At 36.0% G+C, this 26622-nt stretch overlaps 1 protein-coding gene across 9 annotated transcripts in view; it reads right to left on the reverse strand.

Annotated features, from left to right (window-relative positions):
• The window catches only part of YAP1 (Yes1 associated transcriptional regulator), a 144426-nt gene that overhangs the window by 64853 nt on the left and 52951 nt on the right, over positions 1-26622 (reverse strand). For all 9 annotated transcript variants that reach the window (XM_077113143.1, XM_077113149.1, XM_077113151.1 and 6 more), the window contains exon 3: positions 7124-7239. In XM_077113143.1, coding sequence (XP_076969258.1) covers positions 7124-7239 — 116 coding nt within the window. The remainder of the gene's footprint in view (positions 1-7123; positions 7240-26622) is intronic.

Raw genomic sequence — 26622 nt, forward strand, 5'->3', positions numbered from 1 at the left:
AGGATCATATGGTAGCTCATGACAAACTCTGGGATCTGTCCTGTAACTACTTGTTGAAGAGTGCTTTGAAAACTATTGCTTTTTTATTTCTTTGTTTTGCATATATGTTATATTATACAATAAAAGAAGTTAAAAAAAATATTTTAAATGGTATATATTAAACACGCCAATATTAACATATGAAAACATGCCCCAATTTCAAAATGACTACATTAAAAGTCTTTTGTTGCTTATTTTAGAAGCCCAGATGGCTGGGCTCATAACCCAAACAAAAGCCATTTTTCTCAGCCAACATCCATTGTTCTGTCTGCTACATGATGCTGCCTTTCCCAGGTACTCTGAGTTTAAAAACTATTTTACAAATTTTTTTACGTTAATCACGACTGAAACCAGTTATCATAAACAGAGATTCCCCATGAAGAAAGAGTGAAAGGCTCTCACCATTAGAATAAAAGAGGCCAATAGCTGCCCTGACAAGGGCTGTTGAATGCTTGACCATGCAACAAAGTTGAGAAACTATTAAGATGAAAAAATGCTAGCATGGAGCATCACTGGGTTTCACAAAGACTTCAGAACCCCTATACAGGAGAATATATAACTACAAGTTAATGTCATTTGCAACTTGGTTGGACAATATCATTGAATAATTGTGCGTGTCACAAAGAAACATTTTTATATCTTCATATTTCCCATATAGTGTTTATTCTCATCTTTTATTAATTTTATTAATTGAAATGGTCAAAAAAAGAACTGATCTTTGTTTTTTGTGGGGTTTTTCTGGTGCATGGTCTGAGAATTGAACCCAGGTCTCCCATATAAGGCAAGTATTCTGCCACTGAACCACCCGTGCACCCGATCTTTGTTTTTAAATTATAAAAACGATGGTTGTTTCCGTATTACTTTTCCAGGAACTTAATCATCAAATAAATCAAGACACAAACTACATAAAATGAACAGCTTCTTAAGGATTGGTTATACTGATTCTGGATTATTATGCTTTTACTTTTTTACTGTTTTCCCTTTTCCTATGGCTACCTTTTCTTAATTTACCTAAATTTCCAGATGGAAAAAAAGAGCAACAAATTTGGTTAAAATAAAAACAAAAACATATTTGGGATAAGAGCTTAAGAGCAACTAAAAATTGTCTGTTTCTCTTTATTACTTTGACATTTGGCTTTATTTCTTAGTTTTATTCTTGTGTAATTTCATTTTAGTATAATTTTATGCCACATAACTTCAGACTGACAAAACAATTTCCATTAATAATAATCAACAACCTTAGATGAATCAGGAAAATTAACTTTGTCAAAGAAGAAAAATGTACGTATATTTAACACTCTATGATCTAACTAACTAGAGAATCGTTATATGTAAATCTAAAAGCCAGAAGATAGCTCACGATTTCATAGGAGCCAATGATCCATATCTGAGGGTAGAAAGCCTGTAGAGCTAAATATACTCAGTGTGGGTAACAGATTTTAAAAATTATTTCAAATAAATTAACAGTGACTGTACCTGTAACTAATTAAGTTTTAAAATGTGGGAACAAACTATATTTATCTAATATATATATACAAGATAGCTATACCAAGCACCATATATTGTTGTTAATAATCAATAACTATGTGCTATTCATGGTCTAGGGCTTGTGTCATTTATACATCAAAATAGCCCCATCAATTTTGTATTATTATTTTTATTGTTATCCCCATTTTCCAAATGAAGAAACTGAAGCATAGGCAGAAAAAGTAACTTGCCTAAGTTCTCACAGGCAATGAATGATAGAGCTGGGGTTCAAACCCAGGACCATCTGACTCACCCTTGATCTTCCTTTTCTAAATTTTCTCTCTGCCTCAAATGTGAAAAGTAGAACTTCAAAGTTCATGAACTACAATACATGAAGCAGGAATTATCAACTCCTAAAAATCTGTTATTGATCCTACAACTTCTCACACATCCTTACATCTAATCGCTCTTTGTGTTTTTTAATGTTAAAAACCTGATGTCTATATTTTACTTGTCATTTTTACATTTTACATCTATTTTCTAGCTATCATTTTTTTTGGTAACAATCTCTCTTTGCCACTTGGTCTTTCGTGCTATGGCAGAGTACAAAAGCAGGAGTAATAAGCAACATGCATTAATGTAGCTCTCTACCCTGCTCACCTTGCTCGCTTCTGAATATTTTTTCCCCACTGCAATGAGGTCCTTAGCACATTCCTCTAACATGCATCACCTTTTGCCATCAAGAGGGCATTTTCTCCACCCATCTTGAGGCATTTCCTACAAATTCCATGAAGTTTTTCATAACCAGGATATCTGAAAATGCAGCATTGCTAGAGTTAGGCATTAATCAAAGAACTGCCAGTGTACTTCTGACGTTAATGAATCCCTTAAAATACAGCTGCAATAAGACATTTTGTCTTTGGATTGTTTACAAAGGTGCATTTCTTAAAAGCATTTTTAGTGGTCCAAAATAGTCACCAGCCCTCTGATGTGCAGTTATTTCTGGATCATCACAGAGTATACTTTATTGACTTTATTATTTCTTTAACATTCTGCTCTCAAGTGGGTCAGTGTTAACCAGCTACAACTAAAACATTTTATGTATATCGTACAAATAGACCTCTTAAAGAAATATCACTTTTCTCTTCCCCAAGTTATTTTCTAATGTCTAACACAAAAATCACTAATGTTTATTACCTAACTGTATGTATAACGATTTCACATAGCTCTCAATCATGCATTAGAAAGATTTTTAAATCAAGGTACTATAAGCACAATATATTTAATATGACATTTCAAGGCAATTACCTGAAAGCAGCATTAATACAATGTGTTTAAAAATATAGAATAAAGTAAAATAGAACCATTATCTTACTAAATTATTCAAACTTCCCTTTATTTACTTCTTTTCCTCCCCTTTCAGATTTCTTTTTAAAAGTTCTCATTTATTTGCCAATTAAATGGCACAGTTAAAAAAAAAAGTCAGTTAATCTTCATTGGATGGAGTGAATCTTTGCCTCTAAGAATCCTTTCCAGGTACATTTTTGTTTAGGTATTTTCTCAATTGATAAATAAAATTATGCAGAAAACAGGTTTGGAAAGTCTAGAGAAAATGGTAACATTTTATATAAAATGGTCTGTTTAGAAACAATAAGTCAGAGAATACTCAAATGTTTGAATGAGGATAATTTTTAAAATATCAAAACTAGAAAGTTTTTGTTAATATGTGGTAAAGACTTTGAGCTTGATTAACCACAGTGAAGTGTTTTAAAAGAGCTTTATTAAAAAAAAAAGAGCTATACAGCTTTTTCTTTTATCTGAAGGCTTCAGATGAGCAGATTCAGAAGGCATTCCCTTCAGGGTATAAATTTTCTATAGATACCTTGCTTGACTGGTACCATATGCTGCTTTGTTATAATAAATGCCCTCAGAATTTTTGCTGTCTCCAGACTCTAAAAACTTCTAAAATGATCATTTTTCCAAGCAGAGAAGCATCTCTTTTACTGCTTTTCTCAAGGAGATAAAGCCACTTTCACATTCTGTATAATCCTTGAGCAAGAATAAGAACATTTTCTCGTAAAACTACTTGTGAATCTGTGCTATGTTCTCACTGAACAGTGCATTGCCACCAAGCCACGAGGGTGCTTTTCAGATAAGGAGAAGCCCCTAGGTTGAAACCTTATTAACATGGCATTATGGTTATAATTTTAAGTGAACATGAGGTATGTCAAGATTACAGTCTGGGGCATTCAAACCAAAGCATTTCAACACCATGTAGAAGTCCTCTATTTATTCTTAGAGACTCACTGAAATGGAAGAAAGGAAAAGCAAGCAAATACATATAAGAGGCATATTCTAAACAGATGTTATCAACAGCCTCTACACTGATTTGATAAATAAGTCTCCATTCACAGTTGGGATCAAAGTTACACAACCTAGACTTTTTTTTTTTTTTGCCCTATGCTGGGAATTTTCACGTATGCTTAGTCTAACATTTTATTCTCTCTCTCTCTTTTTCTGTATGCTGTATGGCAGGGGTCACATTTCATTCTTTCTCCCTGTGAACATTCTGTTATTGCAACACCATTTGTTGAATTTTTGTTTGTTTGCTTGCTTGTTTGTTTTTTTGTTTGTTTTGGAAAGTACTTGGGTGGGAATCAAACCCGGGTCCACCTCCGTGGCAGGCGAGAATTCTACCACTGAACTACCCTTGCACCCTATTTTGAAACTTCAGATAACTCTCTTTCTCTCCCTTTCCTAACTCATCATACTACCTGACCATCCCCATTAAAGGCAATGACCCCTAAAGGTCTTTTCAAATATTATCGCTTCTTTTAAGGTACAGTATGTATTTTACTAGAAACCAAGTCCCCTTCATCATTCCCACCCATCACCATCAGTAGAAGCAGTTCCCTAGTACCCACTGGAGTATTTTTAAATACCACCACTAGGTATCAGTAGGCCCTATCCACTTCTGCTTTCTCTGAAACTTGACTCTGTCACTTACCCTATTCCTAGTCCACCTACAGATTAAGAGCATGGGATCTGGAATCCCAAATTGGAATTCTGGCTTCTACCACTTCTATCACTACCAAAGCTGTATAATTTGGAGCAAGTTACCTTACATATATAAGGTGAGACTAATAACAATACCTAACATAAATAGCTATTTTGTAGGTTAAATGACACAAAATGATCTTAGCAGAATTCCCAGCATACAGCAGGACTGATGTATTTTTGTTGTTGATGATGATGATGATGATGATCTAATACTTCCTATCATCATTTAAATATGCTTATATCTCTCCAGGGTTAGCAAATTTTTCCATACCCCTCCCTCCTAACCTGCCCTAGTTATGCTTCTTGTGACTCTACTCAAACTATTCTGCCAAAATCACCTCTTTATTAAATACTGTTCTAAGTAAGCATGGCAACTATGTTACATGAAATATATAAAAACATTTTATATTTCACAAAATATATGATTATTCTCCCATTTTCTTAGACCACTACCATCTGAAAAAAAAATTTTTTAAAAAGTGTTCTAAAAAAACAATAATAATCGACCTTATTACATACAAAATCTCCCAAAATAAAATTTGAATGAGGTATTTGTTACTAATTTCCCAGTTTTATACTTTTATAAAGTATAGAATTTTCCCAGTTTTTATACTTTTAGATAGAGCATGAAAACATGAATAATATGAATCATCCCCTTTGGACTATAAATACAAGACAACTTTCACAAATTTTGTCTGGCAATTTGACAGCTGTAAAAAAAATAGTTGCCATGTAAAAATATTTGTCAATAAATAACTTGGAAAATTTTTTGTCTTTAAAATTTTAAGATTTAAATTAAACATCATATAAACCTATACAGATTCTGAGAATAAATATATTCATATTATAAGCTAAGATGGAAGATTTAAGGAATTTTTTTTCTTTGAAAGTTTATGACAAGCCCACTCAAGATTCTTGCTTTGTTTCTCCTTTTCAGCTCTTAACTCTTTAGAATGTAAGTGTTCAATTGCCAAAGGCAAAAGCAGAGAGTTAGGGAACAGAAGAAACATTCCAATATATTGACATCATCTTCTGGGGCAGAGCTCTCCTAGCTCAGGACCCTTCTAGTCCTCACCAGTCCCTTTCCTAACTGCTGCTGTTGAAGAAAATTTAGTGCAGCTACCAGTAGTATTATGTTGGTGAGTCTGTTGGAGAGGTAAGATAAATGGGCTGTGAAGGAGAGTCACCAAGGCCACCAGGACCACCACTTACTGCTATTGCCATCTGTGCCCTGAACCAGGGCACTCAGCAGAGTGGGTAAAATGCAGGGGGCAAAGGAGCAGGCAGAAATTCAATCCAAATGGTCCCAAATCCCTGAGGCCTGGGGTCATGGTCAGGTTCGTGTGTCAACTTGGCCAGGGGCTGGTGTCCGGCTGTCTGGTCAGGCAAGCGCTGGCCTGTCTGCTGTTGTGAGGACATTTCATGGACTTGGATCATGACCACACTGGCTGCATCCACGGCTGATTGCCTCTTCAGTCCACTAAGGGGAGTGTCTTCTACAGTGAGTGCTGCTTCGTCTGAGCGCTGGAGGGCTTTGAAGGAGGATTCAGAAGAGACGATCACTCTTTCTGCTCAGCCTGCCAGCCTCTCCTGAGAGTTTGTTGAGGACCTTAACTGGAGCTGCCAGCTCGCCGCCTGCCCTACAGGTCTGCCCTCACAGTTGCATGAGACGTTTTTAATAAATCTTTTATTTATGGTATCTCCTGCTGATTCTGTTTCTCTAGAGAACCCTGACTAATATACCTGGCATGGGGTTCCATCTTCCCAGAAGAATGGACACATTTTCCTAATACACACAAAGGTGCCCACTGGCTAGCTATGGCCCTGGGCCCACCTAACAAAGGATAAAGAGGTCAGACAGTTCCAAACTAACCAACTAGGATAAAAAGAACTAAAATTTTACTCAGCACCTAATCTATACTATAACCGTAACAAAAGCTTTACACTTACATTTCCTTTGCTATCGTTCCCTTTATGGTTATCCTACATTTTGTAGGTGAAGATAACTGCAGGTTTAAGAAAACTGCCAAATAAAAGGCAGAAAAAAGGATTTATACTCAGATCTATCCTCTGTGAAAAAGGTCGAGATGCGTTTAGTAACACATGCCAGACACGGGCAAGAAAAGCTCTTTAGGGATTTATAAGTTATACTCTTCCAGTTATTCTCAGGGTAAAATGAATTTGCGCTTCAGAAGGTAAGTTAAGAATCCCAGAGTTTGCTTTCCACCCAAACCACAAAGGCAAAGGGAAACTTGAACTGTAACCCTTCAGATACAAACAAATACAAAACAGAAGAAAACACAGGCATATCAAAATTAACCAAACTTCAGAACTAAAATTTTAAATCACTGACACCTTTATGTATTAACGATCAAACAAGGGTCTGGTGCAACATATAATATTTTGAAATAAAATAGGCCTTCCAAATTAAACTAGATAGAAAATAAACATCACCCATGCTTCAGTATCCTGAAAAGAATAATGACTGTTTTCCACAGGAAGTTTTACCAATGCATAAGCACGTCCCCATGTGCTGAAATGACAATGTCTCACTCACCGGAGGCCGAGGTCATCATACTCTGCTGCACTGGTGGGCTGGTGGGAGCTGTGGCATTCAGCTGAGAGAGCATGGCCTTCCTGGGGTCCTGCCATGTCGTTGTCTGATCGATGTGACTAGACGAAACAAACCACTGCATTAGACAGCAAAACACCATGCCCTAAAACCAATGATACCCCTTCTCAAAATAGGTAGATACGGTAATGTGATAAGAAGCAAAGGGGTCTTAGTGATTTTTGTAGAAACAGAAAAAGTCATGTCCTCTCACTGCTCCCACCTTTCCAACGCATCACACATTATTTTTTTCATATATAAATTACCCAATCTTTAACTCTTAGATCTCATAGATCTGATAGCTACAAGATTTGGAAAGTTCCCCCTGGAAATTTAAGTGAAGGGAAAACACCTTCAACTTAGTAGACAATTATTTATCCACTTCTAATTCAAAGATAAGATGTAGTTCTTAAATTAATTGTCTAAAACAAGAGTCACATGACTAAAACCCAAGATTTAGAAAGTAATCACCCAACTTTCTTTGCTTAGAGCCAAGTGTCAATATATAATCATCAGGCCAAAAATGCTTGTATGTAAACTATAAAGGATGAGTCGTCTTATTGTAATATATATTCCAAAGTCAAAACAGAATTTAAAACTTCATCTGTAAAGTTTGCATTTTCTTCTATGACTTTCTGTTGCATAATATAACATGTTCTAACATCTAAAATCCTTTTTCATTTGCTAAACATTTTCTACATATTCTTAGCTTACTGCAAAATATATTATACATATGCATACTGATTTCTTCATCTATAAAAATGGGAATGAAAGCAACTAAAGACTATTAAATATAAGGCTATAAGGCATTTAACACAGTATCTGCTATATGAGCATTCAATGGTAGTTTCTTCCTTCCTTCAACAAAGTCTGTCTCAGGGAAACATAAACTAAAATATCATTATACATGTGAATCTACTTTTAAAATTATCTTTAAGAAATAGCCAGAGAAGTACTCAAAAATGTCTGCATAAAGTTCTCTGCAGTATCATTCATAACAACAAAAAATTGAAAGCCACCTAATATCCAATGATAGGGGATTAGTCATATAAATATGGTTACATATGATGGACTATTATATAGTCACTAAAAATCACTTCAGAAGAATATTAAATAACATGGAAAATATCTGTAATACAGTTTTTAAAAATAGGTTGTAAAACACTGTATACAGTATGAAGTTAACTGTTTAAAAAAGGAATATGTACATATGTGCACAAAAACATATAGCAAGGTTACAAAAAAAGTTTTAACTGTTTATTTCCAGATAATAAAAATCCAGAAGAACTCTGCTTACCTAGGTTTTTCCTATTATTAAAAGATCATGAAGAACCCATATTCAGAAAACTACAAAAGACTGCTCAAAGAAATGAAAGTAGATCGAAATAAATGGAAGGACATTCTATGTTCATGAATTGGAAGATTAGTAAATATGTCAATTCTACCCAAACTGATCTACACATTCAATGCAATACCAACCAAAATCCAACAACCTACTTTGCAGAAATGGAAAAGCTAAAAATCAAATTTATTTATAAGGGTAAGGGGCCTCGAATAGCCAAAAACATTTTGAAAAAATTAGAATGAAGTTGAAGGACTCATGTTTCCAAATTTTAATGCATATTAAGCTAGTGTTCAAACAGCATGGTACTGGCATAAAGGCAGACATTGATCAGTGGACTCAAACTGAGAATTCAGATATAGACCCTCAGATATTTGGTCAGTTGATTTTTTGACAAGGCTCCCAAGTCCACTTAACTGGGACAGAATTGTCTTTTCAATAAATGGTACTGGTAGAACTGGGTATCTATAGCCAAAAGAATGAAAGAGCATCCTTATCCCACACTGTATATAAAAATTAACTCCAAATGGGGCAGGCCCTGGTGGCTCAGCAGGCAGAGTTCTCGCCTGCCATGCCCAGAGACCCAGATTCAATTCCCGGTGCCTGCCCATGAAAAAAAAAAAAAAAAACTCAAAATAGATCAGAGATCTAAATATAAGAGCCAGTATCATAAAACTCCTAGAAGAAAATGTAGACAAGCAGCTTCAAAAATCTAGCGATAGGCAGTAGGTTTCTTAGACCTTACAGCAAAAGCACAAGCAACAAAAGAAAAAACAGATAAAGGGAACCTCCTCAAAATTGAATACTTCTGTGCTTCAAAGGACTTTGTCAAAAGGGTGAAAAGACAGACAACTTAATGGGAGAAAATATTTGGAAATGACATATCTGATAAAGGTTTGATATCCAGAATATATAAACTCAACCATAAAAAGACAAACAACCCAATTAAAAAATGGGCAAGACATGACAGGCATTTTTCCAAAGAGGAAATAAAAATTACTAAAAAGTACATGAAAAGCTGCTCAATTTCACTAGCTATTAGGGAAATGCAAATCAAAACCACAATGAGCTATCACTTCACACCTACTAGAATGGCTACTATTTAAAAAGCAGGAAGTTACAAGTGCTGGAGAGGATGTGGAGAAATTGGAACACCTATTCACTGCTGGTGGGAATATAAAATGGTACAGCTGCTGTGGAAGATGATTTGCTGGTTCCTCAGGAAGCTAAATCCCACCACTAGGTATATACACACGAGAGCTGAAAGCAAGTATGTGAACAGACATTTGCACAGCAGTGTTCAAAGCAGCATTATTCACAATTGCCAAAAGATGGAAGCAACCCAACTGCCCATCAAATGATGAATGGATAACAAAATGTAGTGTGTGTGTGTATATATATATATATATATATATTCTATCATATATATATATATATATATACACACACACACACATATACACGATGGAATATCATTCAGTAGTAAGAAGGAATGAAGTCCTGAAATAATATGGATGAACCTTGAAGACATTAAGTAAAAGGAAATAAATCAGACAAAAAAGGACAAATACGGTATGATCTCACTAATATGAACTAATTATAGTATGTAAACTCAGGAAATAAAACCTAGAATATAGGTTATCAGGAGATAGGATGGGGCTAGTGAATGGGGAGAGTGGCTGATTAATGTGTACAGAATTGTTAACTAGGTTGAATTTAAATGTTTGGAAAGGGATAGAAGCCATGTATATTATAGTGAGTGTAAAAAGCATTACTGAATTATGTGTGTGATTGTGGTTTAAAAAAGTCTAGAGTCATGTATGTCACTAGAAGGAAAGCTGGAGGTTAAAAAATGGAACTGTACCATCGTCTACATCATCACAGTAGTAGATGATGACTGATTAATAGTACAAATACAAAAAAAGTTCTTTCTTGAACTAGAACAAATGTATGACACTATTATGAGGAGTTAATAATAAAGTGGCACATGGGAAAAAATGCACTGATTGCAAACTATGGACTATAGTTAACAGTAATATCTTAATATGCTTTTATCAACAGGAACAAATGTCAATAATGGGAGAGGGATAAAAGGCATAGGATGTTTTGTTTTGGAGTTAAGAAAATGTTCTAAAATTGATTGTGGTGATAATGTACAACTGCGTGATAATGCTCTGAACCACTAATTGTATACTTTGGAGGGATTGTATGGCGTGTGACTATATCTCAATAAAACTGTATTTAAAAAAATTCATGAATTCATATTAGTTTTGAAATGGAGAGAGGGGTAGAAATAAAGAGTTAATTTTAGAAAGAAATCCCAAACCAAAAATAATTTCTGGTATGGCTATTTAAATTTCAAATCAGCTCTCTCAAATCACCCCATAAGTAACCACATAAATGGGAAGGAAATGACACCTTGTCAAAATCTTTCCTGAAATGGAATTAGAACACTATTTTAGAATGATATTATCCTATCAATAACACAATAAGAAAAGATCATAGACAAGGGCTAGAAGAGAACCCAAGATGGGAGAAGCATTTCTAGGCAAGCAGCAAAGGGATTGTGCTGGTCTGAAAGTTTTATGTACCCCAGAAAAGCCATGTTTTAATCCTGATTCAATCTTGTGGGGGCAGCGTTTCCTTTACTCCTGATTCAGTATTGTGGGGTGGAAACTTCTGATGACATGCCCAATTGTGGGTGTGAATTTTTAATTAGATAAGATGTAACTTCCACACATTCAAGGTGGCTTTTGATTAGTTTACTAGAATTTTTTTTAAAAAGGGAACATTTTGGAGAGAGTTCAGAGCCAACAGAGAGAGCCGACATAGACTTTTGGGTGCTAAGCAAGGACTCTCAGAAGTAGCCAGAACCTGAGGAGAAATCTCTGGCCCCAGCAGATGCTAAGCCAAGAGATGAAACCCAAAGTTTTGTCCTGGAGCAGCTAAGTGAAGGCCCACAGTCACTTAGAGAGGAAATCCTGGACATCAGACACTGGGAGCAATGGAACCGGGAACAAGGACCAGTAGACACCAGCCACGTGCCTTCCCAGGTCACCCTTCCTTAGCCAAGATACCTTTCCCTGGATGCCTTAGTTAGGACATATTTACGGCCTCAGAACTGCAAACCTGTAACTTATTAAATTCCCTTTTTAAAAGCTGTTCCATTTCTGGTATATTGGATTCCCAGCAGCTTAACAAACTAATACAGGGATGAAAATAGGGAGACAAGAAAGTGGATGATTAGCAGCCATAGTAATGCACCTTACCTGTCAATTCAGAGCTATTACTGACCAACAAAAAATGATGAGAAAATATTTATTTCTTTAGTAGGATATATTTTCTCTTCTCAAATGTTAACTTACCAATACCTTTTTCCCCCCACCAGATTATTTCTGCTTTTCAGCAGTAGCACTAGCATGTGCTCATATCTAAACAATGTAGGAGTACCTTGTTCAAGTCTTCCTATCACCTCATTCCAAACCCTATTTCAAAAGCTCAAGTCCTCGTCAAGCCCCGTAAGGTCTTATTTCCACATGAACCACTGAACAGAAACAAATAAACCATGAAATGTTCTCTAGGTCTGTATAGTACTTCTTAGGCTTATGGATATTATGCAATTCTCATGTGGTTATTAATACAGTCATCCAAGGAAAGAAGTTTCAACTCTACAAGATGACCAAAAGACAGGAAAAGGTTAAGAAACTTGCAAAGGAAATGGCCATGATTCATTACTATTGCCTCTTAAATTTTAATACAAGCATGTGCCATTATCTACTCCTTGCCTCAAATATATTCTTAAAATCCCTGACATATTTGGGGGAATGAAGGACAAGAGGGAGGTTCAGGATTCTGACTACTGAAGGTTTTCTAAATATCCAACAGTTAAGCGTCTTTGAAAACTAACCCATCACATAAATCATATTAACCGTTTATAACCTTCTGTACTTTAAGCTATAAGTCACAATACATGGGGCTCCACCACTTGGTTTAGACAGAACCCAAATCTGATGACTGAACGTAACAATCATATTGTCCCCAAAACTGGTACCAATCCTTAAATCTTTTCTTAAAGTTTCTTTCTCCTTTCAAAAAATTAGGGCTTTGAACACAAGGTAAAGAATTTGTAGTTTTACTTCTCTCAAAAGATTCATTATTTCACTGAAATTTTACCTAAGTATACAAATGCTCACATTTCTCCTCCTGATAAAGCTGCCAGACATCAGTAAGTTAGTTTAGAGTCTGACTTAGTTTGCTAGGGCGGCCATCACAAAATACCACAGACTGGCAGACTTCACCAACAGGAAGTGATTTTCTCAGAGGATTTAATGTTTATAAAAATAAAAAGAATTTACTGTCGACTAGGAGACTAAAAATAAAAACTCAAGTTGTGGGCAGGATAAGGCATTCTCTGGTGGTGGTTTGGCAGCAATCTGGTGTTCTCGGGTTATGAATGCACATCAGCCTCCATCAGATGGTGATTTGTCCTCTTTCTCCTCTCCTGGCTTCTACTGACTGATGATATCTGAATTTTCTCTACTTATAAGGACTTCAGTCATCTTGGATTAAGGCCCACTCTGATTCCGTTTGGTTTCAACCACAGAGGTTCTCAGAAGACCCTATTTATAAATGAGTTCACACCCACAGACTTGGGGCGATGACTTGAACATATCTTTTTTTTTGGAGGGGTGGGGCCTGATGGGATCTACCACAGTACCCTAGTTAGGCTGTATCATGTTATTTCATCTAATGTTCCACTTAAAAAGATCTACATCCCTTTAAGGAATAAAGATGCCATTATTTAAGTTGTCCAGCCATAAAGGCATGCAATCATTTAAATGCTAAAGGAAAAGTGAAATAAACTCAACTTTAGAACATTTTTGTTTTCACTTACCCTATAAAATTAAATCATAAGAAAGAAATACTATTTTATCCCAATAAGCCCATTTGCAATTGTATACACAAAAAAACATACAGACTTCCTTTTTATCACAATGCAAACAAGAACTTTTATAAAAACATTTCATACCACAAAGAGGAATTTTAGCCAAGATCCAATAAATAGCTTGCTAGGTTCACTTTTCCCCCAGATATGCTAATACCTTCCCTCATCTCTTCCTGCTCTTTGTTCAAATGTCATATTAATGACATCTTCCTTGGCCATGCTGTCTAAAATTTACATTATTGTGAAGGTTTAATTCACGTGCCATCTCACCAAGGTTATGGTATTCAGTTGTTTGGTCAAGCAAGTCCTCGCCTAATTATTACTTGGAGGATGTTTTGCGCATTTAAGATATTGGTCAGTTAACTGCATCTATGGCTGATCTTAGAAAGGAAATTGACTTTAGTAATGAGGAAAGCCCCATCTAATCAGTTGAAGGCCTTAAAGGGAGACCTGATGATTATAGCAGTCAAAAAGAAGAATTTCTATCTCCATCTCAGACAGCCAGCATCTCCTCGGGGATTCAATGAAACTTTTCATCAGTGTTCCTAACTCGTTGCCTGTTTATAGTATTTGGACTTGCCAATCCTCACAGTCACGTGAGCCAATTCCTACTAAAAATCTCTTAATATTTACACTTACACACACATATATCCGTCAGTTCTGTTTCTTTGGAGCAACCTAATACATTATCCGGGTCTTCCTCCACTCCTTAATTTTTGCTTGATAACCCTTTGTATCCGACATATATTTTGTTTGTTTTCTTCAACTAGAATATAAGCTCCAGGAAAAGAAGGACTTCTCTGTCCATTTTGTCCGCTGTTGTACCTTCAATAAACACCCAGGAAATTAATGAAAAGAAAGCTCTCTTTTTTTGCCATAAAAACATCAAACTTTCTCCAAAAGCCCCTGTAACCTTACTGACTTCACAGTCACCCCCATTTCCAAAAATGAAAGTAAGGACTAAACTATCACTAAAATTAATAGGAAGAAGACTGTTGGTGACATTAGCAAGAGGAACTTCAGTGCTGTGGTCAGGGTAGTGAATACAGAAGCATTACAAACTTAGTAGTGCATGGGGAGGAAAGCAAAAATCAACTCAATTGTGACAAGAGTTTTTGTTTTTTCAAGAGGGAGAGATGAGTGTTTAAAAGTGAATAGAAAAACAGAAAATGACAAGTGCTGGAGAGGATGCGGAGAAAGAGGCACACTTATCCACTGTTGGTGGGAATGTCAAATGGTGCAACCACTGTGGAAGGCAGTTTGGCAGTTCCTCAAAAAGCTGAATATAGAATTGCCATACGACCCAGCAATACCATTGCTAGGTATCTACTCAAAGGACTTAAGGGCAAAGACACAAACAGACATTTGCACACCAATGTTTATAGCAGCGTTATTTACAATTGCAAAGAGATGGAAACAGCCAAAATGTCCATCAACAGACAAGTGGCTAAACAAACTGTGGTATATACATACGATGGAATATTATGCAGCTTTAAGACAGAATAAACTTATGAAGCATGTAATAACATGGACGGACCTAGAGAACATTATGCTGAGTGAGTCTAGCCAAAAACTAAAAGACAGATACTGTATGGTCCCACTGATGTGAACCGACATTCGAGAATAAACTTGGAATATGTCATTGGTAACAGAGTCCAGCAGGAGTTAGAAACAGGGTAAGATAATGGGTAATTGGAGCTGAAGGGATACAGACTGTGCAGCAGGACTAGATACAAAAACTCAAAAATGGACAGCACAATAATACCTAATTGTAAAGTAATCATGTTAAAACACTGAATGAAGCTGAAAAAAAAAAAAGTGAATAGACACAAAGTACCTGACAATGTATGAAGAGATAAAACTAATGGGTTGAGTCCTCTCAGAGGGCGGGAAGGGACAGGGGACAGACATTGTAACAGGAGGTAAGAGAAAGGATGGGCAGAAGCAAATAGCCTCACTGGCTCGTAAAAGTTGAGCGAGTTCCCAAGCAATAGCTTCTATTCTCTTAAGAGGAATCACAATAAGATGATTGATGAGGCTGGCATTATTAGTGTTCCTGCTGTGCAAACAGAAATTGAGAGGCTTACCCAGGGTCACACAATCAATAAGCAGAACTGCATTTGGTACCCAGGAATTCTGAAGACACATACATGAAAAGGGCAGTACTCAAAATGTAAATTATTTGTGATATATATACTAAGTAACAAAGATTTACATAAATACTAACAGCTTGGAATAAAAAGACACTGGAGAAAGTTTAATATGACTCAAACTGTTGAAGATGCAATAGAAGATACCAGTATACTCCTAAAAATAACTTCTGTTCCCACTAGAATATAAGCTTTCTAAGGGAGGCACACCTTGGAAAGTAGTTGGCATATAGTCAAGTTCAATAAACATGGGAATTGAATGATTATTTAAGTAGGGTGCAATATGCATGACTGCAGCATATTAAATGTTTACATAAATGATAATTTGAAAAAAGGTTAAAAGAATTTTATCACACAAAATATACTGATTTTTAAGAAATGTCATACTAAACATAACAGAGTCAAAATACACAAACCAAGGAGATAAAATTAAGAAAACAGTATTTGCAGTTTAAAAATACAGGAGTGTTATATATAACATGGAAAAAAATTAGAAAAATTAGTCACTCTAAAGGACCTTGTTCCTCTGTATGGTCTCACTGATATGAACTGACATTAGTGAATAAACTTGGAATATTTCATTGGGTAAGATATTGGGTAATTGGAGCTGAAGGGATACAGACTGTGCAACAGGACTGGATACAAACACTCAGAAATGGACAGCACAATACTACCTAACTGTAATACAATTATGTTAAAACACTGAATGAAGCTGCATGTGAGAATGATAGAGGGGGGAGGGCTGGGGACTTAAATGAAATCAGAAAGAACGATAGATGTTAAAGATTAAGATGGTATAATCTAGGAATGCCTAGAGTGTATAATAATAATGAAATGTGTACAATGTACAAATTTTAAAAATGTTTCTGCATAAGGAAGAACAAAGGAATGTCATTATTGCAGGGTGCTGAAAATAGATGGTAATTAATATTTTAAAATGTCACCTTATGTGTGAGAATAAAGCAAAAAATGTTTATTTGTTACAAAATTTATATTTTGACTAGTGCATTCCCTAATATACCTTATGTAGATAGTTTGATTGAACGCCATAAGTACTTGGAATCTCAGGTAGGACATGAGATTTTGTTGGTTTGTCCTGAGTGATGCCCCGATGAATCCCAGAGTGATTCGATCAGTGAGTGGAAAAGTATTTGCAAAGCCCCCTTCGGGGAATGGTGAGAATGGGGAGAAATTCAACTTCCCCAAGTTGAATTCTTGATATTTTCACAAGCAGTGTGGACAACCAAAGCTATAGGCTGAGCCCCCAGACTTGGGGTTTGTTCATATGAAACTTAACCCCACAAAGGATAGGTCTAGCCTACTTAAAATTAGGCCTAAGAGTCACCCCCAAGAGTGCCTCTTTTGTTGCTCAGATATGGCCTCTCTCTCCAGCCAACACGACGAGCAGTCTCACCACCCTCCCCCTCTCTGCATGGGACATGACTCCCAGGGGTGTGGATCTTCCTGGCAACGTGGGACAGAGATCCTGGAATGAGCTGAGACTCAGCATCAAGGGATTGAGGAAAACCCTAGAATGAGCTGAGACTTAACATCAAGGGATTGAGAGAACCTGCTCGACCAAAAGGGGGAAGAGTGAAATGAGACAAAGTGTCAATGGCTGAGAGATTCCAAACAGAGTCAAGAGGTTATTCTTACGCATTAAGTAGATATCACCTTGTTGTTCAAGAAGTAGTGGAGAAGCTGGAGGGAACTGCCTGAAAATGTAGAGTTGTGTTCCAGTAGCCATGTTTCTTGATGATGACTGAACAATGATATAGCTTTCACAATGTGACTGTGTGATTGTGAAAACCTTGTGTCTGATGCTCCTTTTATCTACCATATCAACAGATGAGTAGAAGATATGGAATAAAAATAAATAATAGGGGGAACAAATGTTAAAATAAATTTAGTTTGAAATGCTAGTGATAAATGAAAGCGAGGGGTAAGGGGTATGGTATGTATAATCTTTTTTTTTCTGTTATCATTTTATTTCTTTTTCTGTTGTCTTTTTATTTCTTTTTCTAAATCAATGCAAATGTTCTATGAAATGATGAATATGCAACTATGTGGTGATATTAAGAACTACTGATTATATATGCAGAATGGAATGATACATTAATGTTCTTGTTTGTTGTTAATTTTTTTTAATTAATAAAAAAAAAAAGGACCTTGTTCCTAAGGATAGCCTAGTTTCTGAACTTCCTAAGGAAAGGAAGAAGTGTGGCATCCTACGTCTCTTCAAGATAGGTAAATAAATTATTGATATTATTTTGAAAAGAAAGGGAGATTGGATTTATTACCAAGATAAACCCTATGATTTCACTCTAAAGCAGCTAAGACTAAGGGGAGCATACTAGAGAGTCACTCTCTAAAATCAGTTGCTGTCAATTGATATAATGCTGCTATTCTTGGGTAAAATCTAGGAATAGTCTCAGTAAAATAAAGCTATTAAAAACTTCTAATATTATATTCCCTCTTCAAAATCCACTTTTTTTTCCTTCTAAAGTAAAAAAACCTTAAAAAAACCTTCTACTTTGCACAAATCCCAGCAGTGAAGTCTGAAGTTGTTTACACCTATGCACAGCTACCTAATAAACATGTCGGTGCCAATACTGCCAAGATTCTGACTTCAGATGACACAAATTAGCTATTTACTCAAAGAAGGCCTACGAGTTAAACAATATAATCTGCAAACCTTACAAACAGAAACTTTTTAAACGCAGCTGTCAAAACACAACTTCAGGCATTTTCATTGTGAAGCAATAGAGAAAAAGCAAAAATCTTTGGTTGGGCAAGAGTGACCCGCTCAAACACTGATAAAATGCATCATTGTGAACTCATTTTTGCTGTGTGGGCTTATAAGACAGCTGTAGTATGAGAACTACTTGAAATTTTTATTTTTTCCCAATAAGGATGACCAATACAGGTATTGGAATGTAAGATGAAATTTGATAGAGATGTGCTCTGATTTTATGGCAAAGACACCTGGCAATCAAATCCCCATCATCTCTGAAGAGAAAAGAAAATTTCATGCTTGAATATATGCAAGAGCAGAAAATCTATTCTAATTTCACCAAGTGACCAAACTAAAGGATTCTTTTTATCAGAAAAGTTGACTTAGGTAACAAGAACAAAATAAAATTGGAAAACAGAGCCTAATATAAAAAGGGTGTAAAGAATATTTTCATTTTAAACTTCTCTTACTGCTGTCAGGCCCTCAAAATATTATGATGGCAGGAATGATTCTAAAATTTAGAAGAATGGGCAGTCAGCCCAGATTTATTGCTCACTTATCAAGCCCAGTGTTATTTATAGAGTCACATGCTAGAGGCTGTTCCCAAGCTAGCTAAACCTACACGCTTAATTGACTCTAGGAACAATGCTACATTGTTCAATCTAATCCTTCTTTGAGCTAAAGTTCCTAAGCCACAACCATATGCTTTTTATATTTGTATATATCTACCATGTACTATTTTTAGAACACTCAAGAATTCAGAGATATGCACATATTATAATTCCTTGATAAGAATGAGAAGACTTACTTGCTAACTTTGCCTCTATGATATTTTGATATTACCAGAAATAAAAATCTTAAATTTAAATTTAAATAACTGGCTACCACAAATGGCTGTTAAAAATGTGTTAAAATTATAAACAAGAAGTATGGGCAGAAAAATAAAAGACATGATGTTCTAAAATTGATTGTGGGATGAATACACAGCTATGTGATGATACCGTGAGCTACTGATTGCATATTTTGGATAGATTGTATGGTGTGTGAATATATCTCAAAACACTGCACTAAAAATAAAAGAAAAAAGAAGTGACATATGATTATAATCTACTCTACAATTGTATACCACATTGAAATCTGACCTTATAAGTCTTAGGTTGAATAAAATAAACATTTGCTCACAAGTATGAAATCAAGTAAAACCCAACTTAACTACATTGCATATAAGGTGACACATTTATATAGGCCTCCCCTCGGAGATGACTATTCTCTAGGAAAGGGCGAAGGCTGATCAGTTAAGAGAATAGTGCCAAAGTGCAGGTAGAGGCTTCTTGAAACACACGGCTCCCTCAGTCTTGATCCCAAATGGCTTTTATCTGTACTTTGCTCAGCAATGTCCTGGAAAATAATGCAATAATGACTAAGAACATTCCCCCCACACAAAGTTTAAGAAGTGCATTTGTTTGTTCTCATTTTATGATCCAGAAAATGGCAGATGTCATCTTTCTGCTTTCAAGAGTATGAATTAAGAGTCATGGTTGTATTAATAGAACAAAGACCAGAATTTAAGTCTCTTGATTCACAGTTATAAGATCTACCTATTTTCTTTCATATAAGGGTTGCCTTAAATAAAAAAAAGAAGTTAATGGCAGAACTGATTCCCCCCACCCACCCCCACACGATAACTGCGAAATTTAAAGTCACAGAAAGTCTCACGTGAATAATTTTCAAAATGTGGTCCACAAACCTTACTGATATTTTAAAGTACAATAAAATTGGAGTAACTGATTCAGCAATTTTACATACTCTTTCATACTTTGAGATCCTTATATAAAACAAGATACTTATTTACACAGAAGGGCTGGATGAAGAATCCAATTTTTTCAAGATGGTTGATGGTTTTCTCATAACTCACTGTTTTGCTGAAACTGAGCTAATACTATTTTAAATGTAACTATTATATGTCAGATGTCATTTAAAAAGTGAACTTTCATATACCCTTTTAAAGACCTTGGCAGTATGATCCTGTCATCTTATTACTGTCAGGCTTGGGGTGGGAAAAAGCCTGTGAAGGAAACAAAGGTGTTGGAGTACCAACTGTGACCTCATTTGCCAGGACATGATTTAAGGCCTGAGGCCCTCAACAGGGACTGGGAAGGAGACGGGTTTAGGCAGTCACACAGAGCCACAATCAGCTTTGTGTGTGTGGCCACTTCAGGCACCAGTCAGTGCCTTCCAAATAAGGATCTGCTCAGTCTGCTGGCACGTGTGTCTGCTATGAGGAAATCACATTTCGAACCGGGAACCATACTCATTGCATACTGACAGTCACATTCAAGTTTTCAACTGCTATCAACACAAAAGGGCTTCCGTGATCCAAAATGTTAATACAGGATGAGTCTAATAGCCGGGGAAACATTTCCCCAACGGTACGACCAGGAGGACAGTCAAGAAAATTCACATTAAACACTGATAAGCAAACTAGGCAAATGACCAAAAAAAATTTTTAAGCATATTGGGAACTTTGAACATAAACTGTGACCTACCCCCCTGGCCGTTTTGATGAAAATAGTATGAATCATGAGAGAATCTTATATATTTTCTCTTTACAACCTACTTTCAATAACAGTTTAGTAACACTATAGGACTGTCTTCAATTGTCTAAAAAGATTCACCTTCAAATTCGCAAAATAACTTGCAGGAAAATTACAAAACTTAAGATAATTAAACATTTGATGCAAATGTTCTAAGAAGTGATCATGATGATGAATATACAACTATGTGATGATACTGTGAGTTATTGATTATATACGTAGAATGGAATGATCATATGGTAAAAAATATTCTGTGTTTGTATGTTGGCATGTTTAATAAATAAAATTAAAAAATAAAATACTGGAGACTAAAAAATTAGTAATAATTAACATTTTACATATTTTACTCTGCATTTACATGATGGTTAGATATAATATGTGTTAAATGAGAGATGGCTCCTACACAAATACATACTAAACAAACATAAGATTCTTAGTAAATTGGCTTTCATTACTTGGTATATAAAATCTATTTTATTTAATTGTTTCAATACTTAAAATGCTACTTCAAGGGATGTTATTTGGATAACTTCAAAATTTCGATAATGCTTTCAAAGGTTCCACAATCAGGAGTGGGAACAGGGCCCTATAGGAAAGGCACTAGATTTACTAACATAGGAGTTAAAAAATCTAATTTTGGTTGGGTCATCCAACCTTTTTGGACTTCTGCTTCAGCAGCTCTGATATGACAGGCCTCAACCAAATGAGACCAAATGTCTAACTTTACTGACTTACTAATGTAAGACAGTTGATAAGCTAAAACCAAGTGTTTATCCACATAACCATTTAAAAATAAATTAAAATCTCATGGCAACACTTGGAAAAATTCACTTAATGAGAATGATGGAACCACTTGGCTAAATTAAATATACTGGTGACAATAACAAAAAATGAATAAATGTGATTTGCCAGGCCTATTTATTTTATATGTGACAGGAAGAAAGATGGAATTCTTTCATTTACAACCAAGTAGTAATCTACCATCTTCCCATCCATTAAGTTCTCTTAGTGTGGTCATTTCATGCTCCTAAATTTTTAATTTGTTTTATTTTTCAGAAAATGAATGCTAGACACTCATCCACCCAACCAGGTTTACCTTATTAGATAGGGCTGTCTTACTTACAATACTCAATAGACAATCTATCAATACTACATTATAAATACAGGTTAAAGGTCTCCCTTCTCTTTCTTCTTGGCTTAACATGTTCATTAAAAAGCAGAGAAAAGTCACTTTGTGAATACCCTAGTTCACCAGAATAAGAACATTAGTTCGGGCTAAAAATTAGGATTCAACTTGTTTTTTCTAAACTGCAACTGAAACACATCCTTACTGTGAAAGTATAGCTTTGAACCCTCAGTACAGTTTTCAACCTTCCAAGCTAAGTGACTACAAAATTCAGTTATACTATGAAATTCTGGAATGGGAGGGGATTTTTTTATGGAGAATGGTAGAAAACTTAAATAATCACAATCATGGCTATTAAAGGAAAATTAATAAAAAGGGTATACTGTAAACACCAGGAAACATGATCATTTCAGGACAGCCTCAATCTATGAGAACCATGCTAGAAGATTATATCCTCAGTTTTACATGAGGCATTTCCCAAGGATAGTTTTATAGGTTTCTAGTTCTCAGGGTTTTGCGTGTGTGTGTGTGTGTTTAAGAGTTTCTATGTAGACCTCTTTTTTTGCTCAGATGTGGCCTCTCTCTAAGTCCAACTCCTCAAGTGAAACCATTGCCCTCCCTACTCCTTGGGATATGACACATCCAGGGATGAAAATCTCCCTGGCAGCTTGGGAGATGACTCACAACGACTAGCCTGGCCCTGGCACTGCAAAATCAACAATGCCATCCTGACCAGAAGAGGGGAAAAGAAGTATAACAAATGAGGTATCAGTGGCTGAGAGAGTTCAAATTGAGTCAAGAATCTATTCTGGAGGTCACTCTTGTGCAAGCTTCATTTAGAAATTGCTACCTTTCATAACTTGCCAAACCCCAAACAAAACCATTCCTGCCTAGGTAAAGAACACCTTGGGCATTATGTAAGATTCTACAAAGTTTCCACGCCCTAGGGTAACTTTTCAGAAACCTACAACCTCCAGATGGGTCCCTGGACCAGTTAAGTCCTGAAATGCAGAGGGCATAGCCTCTTCAGAATATCAACTAGTTGCAACCCCTGTCCCATATTATTGACAGCCCCTTCCAACATGAAAAAGTTAGAACGGGCATAGCCCAAATACCCCTAAAGAGTGAGAGAAAGACCAAAGGTGATGGTAGAGTTTTGCAGAGAAGGTAGGGTTTAACAGATGAGTATGAATGATGAATCATTATACTGACATTTCTTTTAATCTCTAGTACCTTAGAGTAGCTAGAAGTAAAAACCTAAAATTGTGCAATTATAACTCATACCAAACTCTGAAATCTGTCTACAACTAATTGTTGCAATGTGCTTTGAAATTTATTACTTTCTTTTTCTTTTCTTTGTATATATCTTATATTTAACAATAAAAAACTTTTTTAAAAAAAGTTAATAAAAGGATACTAGATTGGAAGAAACATAATTAAGTGGTATAAATATTTAAGAATTTCACTGAAATTCTCTTTAAAATTATTTTATTAGAGAAGTTGTAGGTTTACAGAACAACCATGCATAAAATACAGAATTCCTATATACAACCATTTGTTACAACTGATAAGAGCACATTTTTGTAATTGTGCTATTAACTACAGTCCATGGTTTAACCTAGGTTCTCTGTTTATGTAGTGCAATTTCATGGATTTAAAATTTTTATTCTATTACTACACGCAACCTAACGTTTCCTCTTTCAACCACATTCAGATGTATCTTTCACTGCTATTATGTTCACAGCGTTGAACTATCACCACCACCACTCCTTCCCAAAATATTTCCCTTGTTCCAAACAGAAACTCTCCATTTTAAGTCAATTCCCTATACCCTATCTCTGCCCCATCCCCTGCTAATCTTTATTCTAGATTCTGAGTCTATGAGTTTGCGTATTCTAATTATTTCCTATCAATGAGATCATACAATATTTGTCCTTTTGGTATGGCTTATTTCATTCAACAAGATGTCTTTGAGGCTCATCCACGTCGTCAAAAATTATGAGAACTTCATTCCTTTTAACAGCTGAATATTATTGTACTGCAAACATACACACATACACACCACATTTTGTTATTCAGTCATTGGCTGACGGGCACCTGAGTCACTTCCAACTTCTGGCAATCATGAATAATGCCGAGATCCAGCTCAAGTCCACCCCAGATCTTGGGAAAGTGGATCTGTGTATTCCTTTCTGGTACCAGCGAGCCCTAGGGGCCAGAGCCCATTGTGGCCTCCTGTCAAAGTGGGGTGTGGGAGCAGAGAGTGCAATTTACTAGTATTTGCATCATTTGCCAGTCTCTTTCTCTTGCTCTTCCCTGGATGCTATAGTGTCTATTGGACTCTGAAGTTTCAAAAGTAATTGATTCAGACAAGTCCTGTTTATTTAATAGCTGTTCTGGTGGAGGTTCCTGAAGCTTCCTACTCTGCCAATCTTCCCACAATCCACCCAATAGCTGATTCTTTAATACTGTATTAGAAAATATGACTGGATTTTAAGGTTAGAAGACCTAAAATACGTTAAGAATCAAAAATGATTATTTCTTTGCATTAATTTTAAAAAAATCAAACTTTCCTATATAAGAGCTATCACAAAATATTTTGCCTACTACAATTTTAGGGAGCAGGAGAGGAGTAGCAGTAGAGTGGGCAACAACTTCTGCCTATTATGAATCACTCCTCTCTGTGATACTGTGGAAAGTTTTGGTCACTATTGCTCAAGACTGACAGAATGGAGCTCCTAAGACAAAGACAAACTATTAAATGGCTCAAGAGATGAACAGACTAGAGTCTAATTGGAATGCCTCAGGCTATAAAAATGAAGTTCAAGTAAACATGTAACTGAAATCACAAATGGAAAGGAAGATTCTAAGGTTCTTGAAATACATAAAACATTTCACACCTGGAGGAAAGCCACCAATCAGTACCTCGCACCTTTGCTTACGCTGCATCTTTGCCTTCATTTCCCTTTCCTTCTCAACTGCTCTCCTGTTAAAAGCTGTTGAGGCCAGTTTAAATGTCCACTCTTAGGGAGGCCTCCCTGAGCTCGCCACACCTCCATTTAGCCTCTTTCAAGCCTGAACTGCTCTCTCTTGTGTATTCACAGGAATTCCTTTACAAGGCTACCTTTACATACGTTAGTCCAGGCTAGCTTCAACCCCCACCGGACTATAAGTTCAATAAGGGTCAGGGCTCCTTATACATTATATACATTCATAAATATTTTAAGGAACAACAGAGAAAATGAGTGGAATCTTCATGTAAACTTAGGAAACGCTATAAAATGTGAGGAACTATAGAAAAGAAAGGACTATATTATCATAACAAAATTAAGGCAAAGAATAAGGATCTGACAGTTTTATTAGGCCAAATTCTGATTTCTATAATATGACTCATTTCAGATGCATAAATTAAAGTAGGAACACACCTGTATCATGAGGATTTTTATGTTATCAGCCAAGTGCATTCAGGTAATTGTTAGAGGAGGAATGAAAGATTTCAAAATTATTTAATCCAACGTGACAAAGATATCTGAATAAGCAACATATGGTTATTCCTGTGGCTAGGGAAGGTGAGGAAAGGCAGTAGGGGAAAAAAAGTACTAGTTCAAAGTCAATACAAATCAAAGAAATCTGAAACCAAATTGCAAACTTACATAGAATATAGTACAATGTTAGAAGTAGAGGGAAACCTTGGAGACATCTGACCAAATATTTCCATTTATAAATGATGAAATGGACAGAGAAAGAGTCATTTATCACAGATCTGATTCACACAGTAGCATTGGCTTTCCTTAGGCAACACCCAGACTGACCTGTTAAATCAAGGAGCCTTGTCTACAGAGACTGGAGTAAAAGGCATATATGGATGCTGCCTATCACCTGTCTAACAACTACTAAAATCAAGGTCACTGGTAGAAACAACATCTGTAACTGCTGTAATGCCAATGACTCAGAGTCTGAAAAACAACTCACCACAAAGCCATTTCATCAGCATCTTGCAGCTCTTCATTAGTCAGGTGAGAGATGCTTAACGAAGATTGTTTATCAATCACATTGATATGATAATACTTCTACTTGTCCTGGCCATTAGTGTAAAGAAAAATACATATGGATCCCAAAAGTTCCTTCACAGGTAAGTAAAGTAGACTACTTCATTTGTGCTCCCAGTGCACGAATGTCATTTCTAATCCACTGCCTTATATATTGGGGAAAATATCCAGCAGTTAAATTGAGGCTTCCTCTGTATCCTCTAGAACACATAGCTGTATTCAGTAAAATCATTTGGCCAGAAGGTAAATGAGGTTCTAACACATGGTTTGCAGGCCGAATGCCCCTGGTGACTTTGAGGCCCAATCTTCCCTCACTATGAAGATGACAGAATTGAGACTCGCAATGGTCACTCAACCACCTGCCTGAGGTCATGACACTAGTGGGTGGTAGAGACATAACTGAAACTCAAGTCCCTCCTGACCGCCAATCAGCTTTTCTCCACAACTCTCCCACCTCTTCAATACCCCCCTCCCTCCAGAAACCACTCAGTCTAAACCAAACAAT

The sequence above is a fragment of the Tamandua tetradactyla genome, chromosome 8 (genome assembly GCF_023851605.1).
Source record: "Tamandua tetradactyla isolate mTamTet1 chromosome 8, mTamTet1.pri, whole genome shotgun sequence".
NCBI classification, from domain to species: Eukaryota; Metazoa; Chordata; class Mammalia; order Pilosa; family Myrmecophagidae; genus Tamandua; species Tamandua tetradactyla.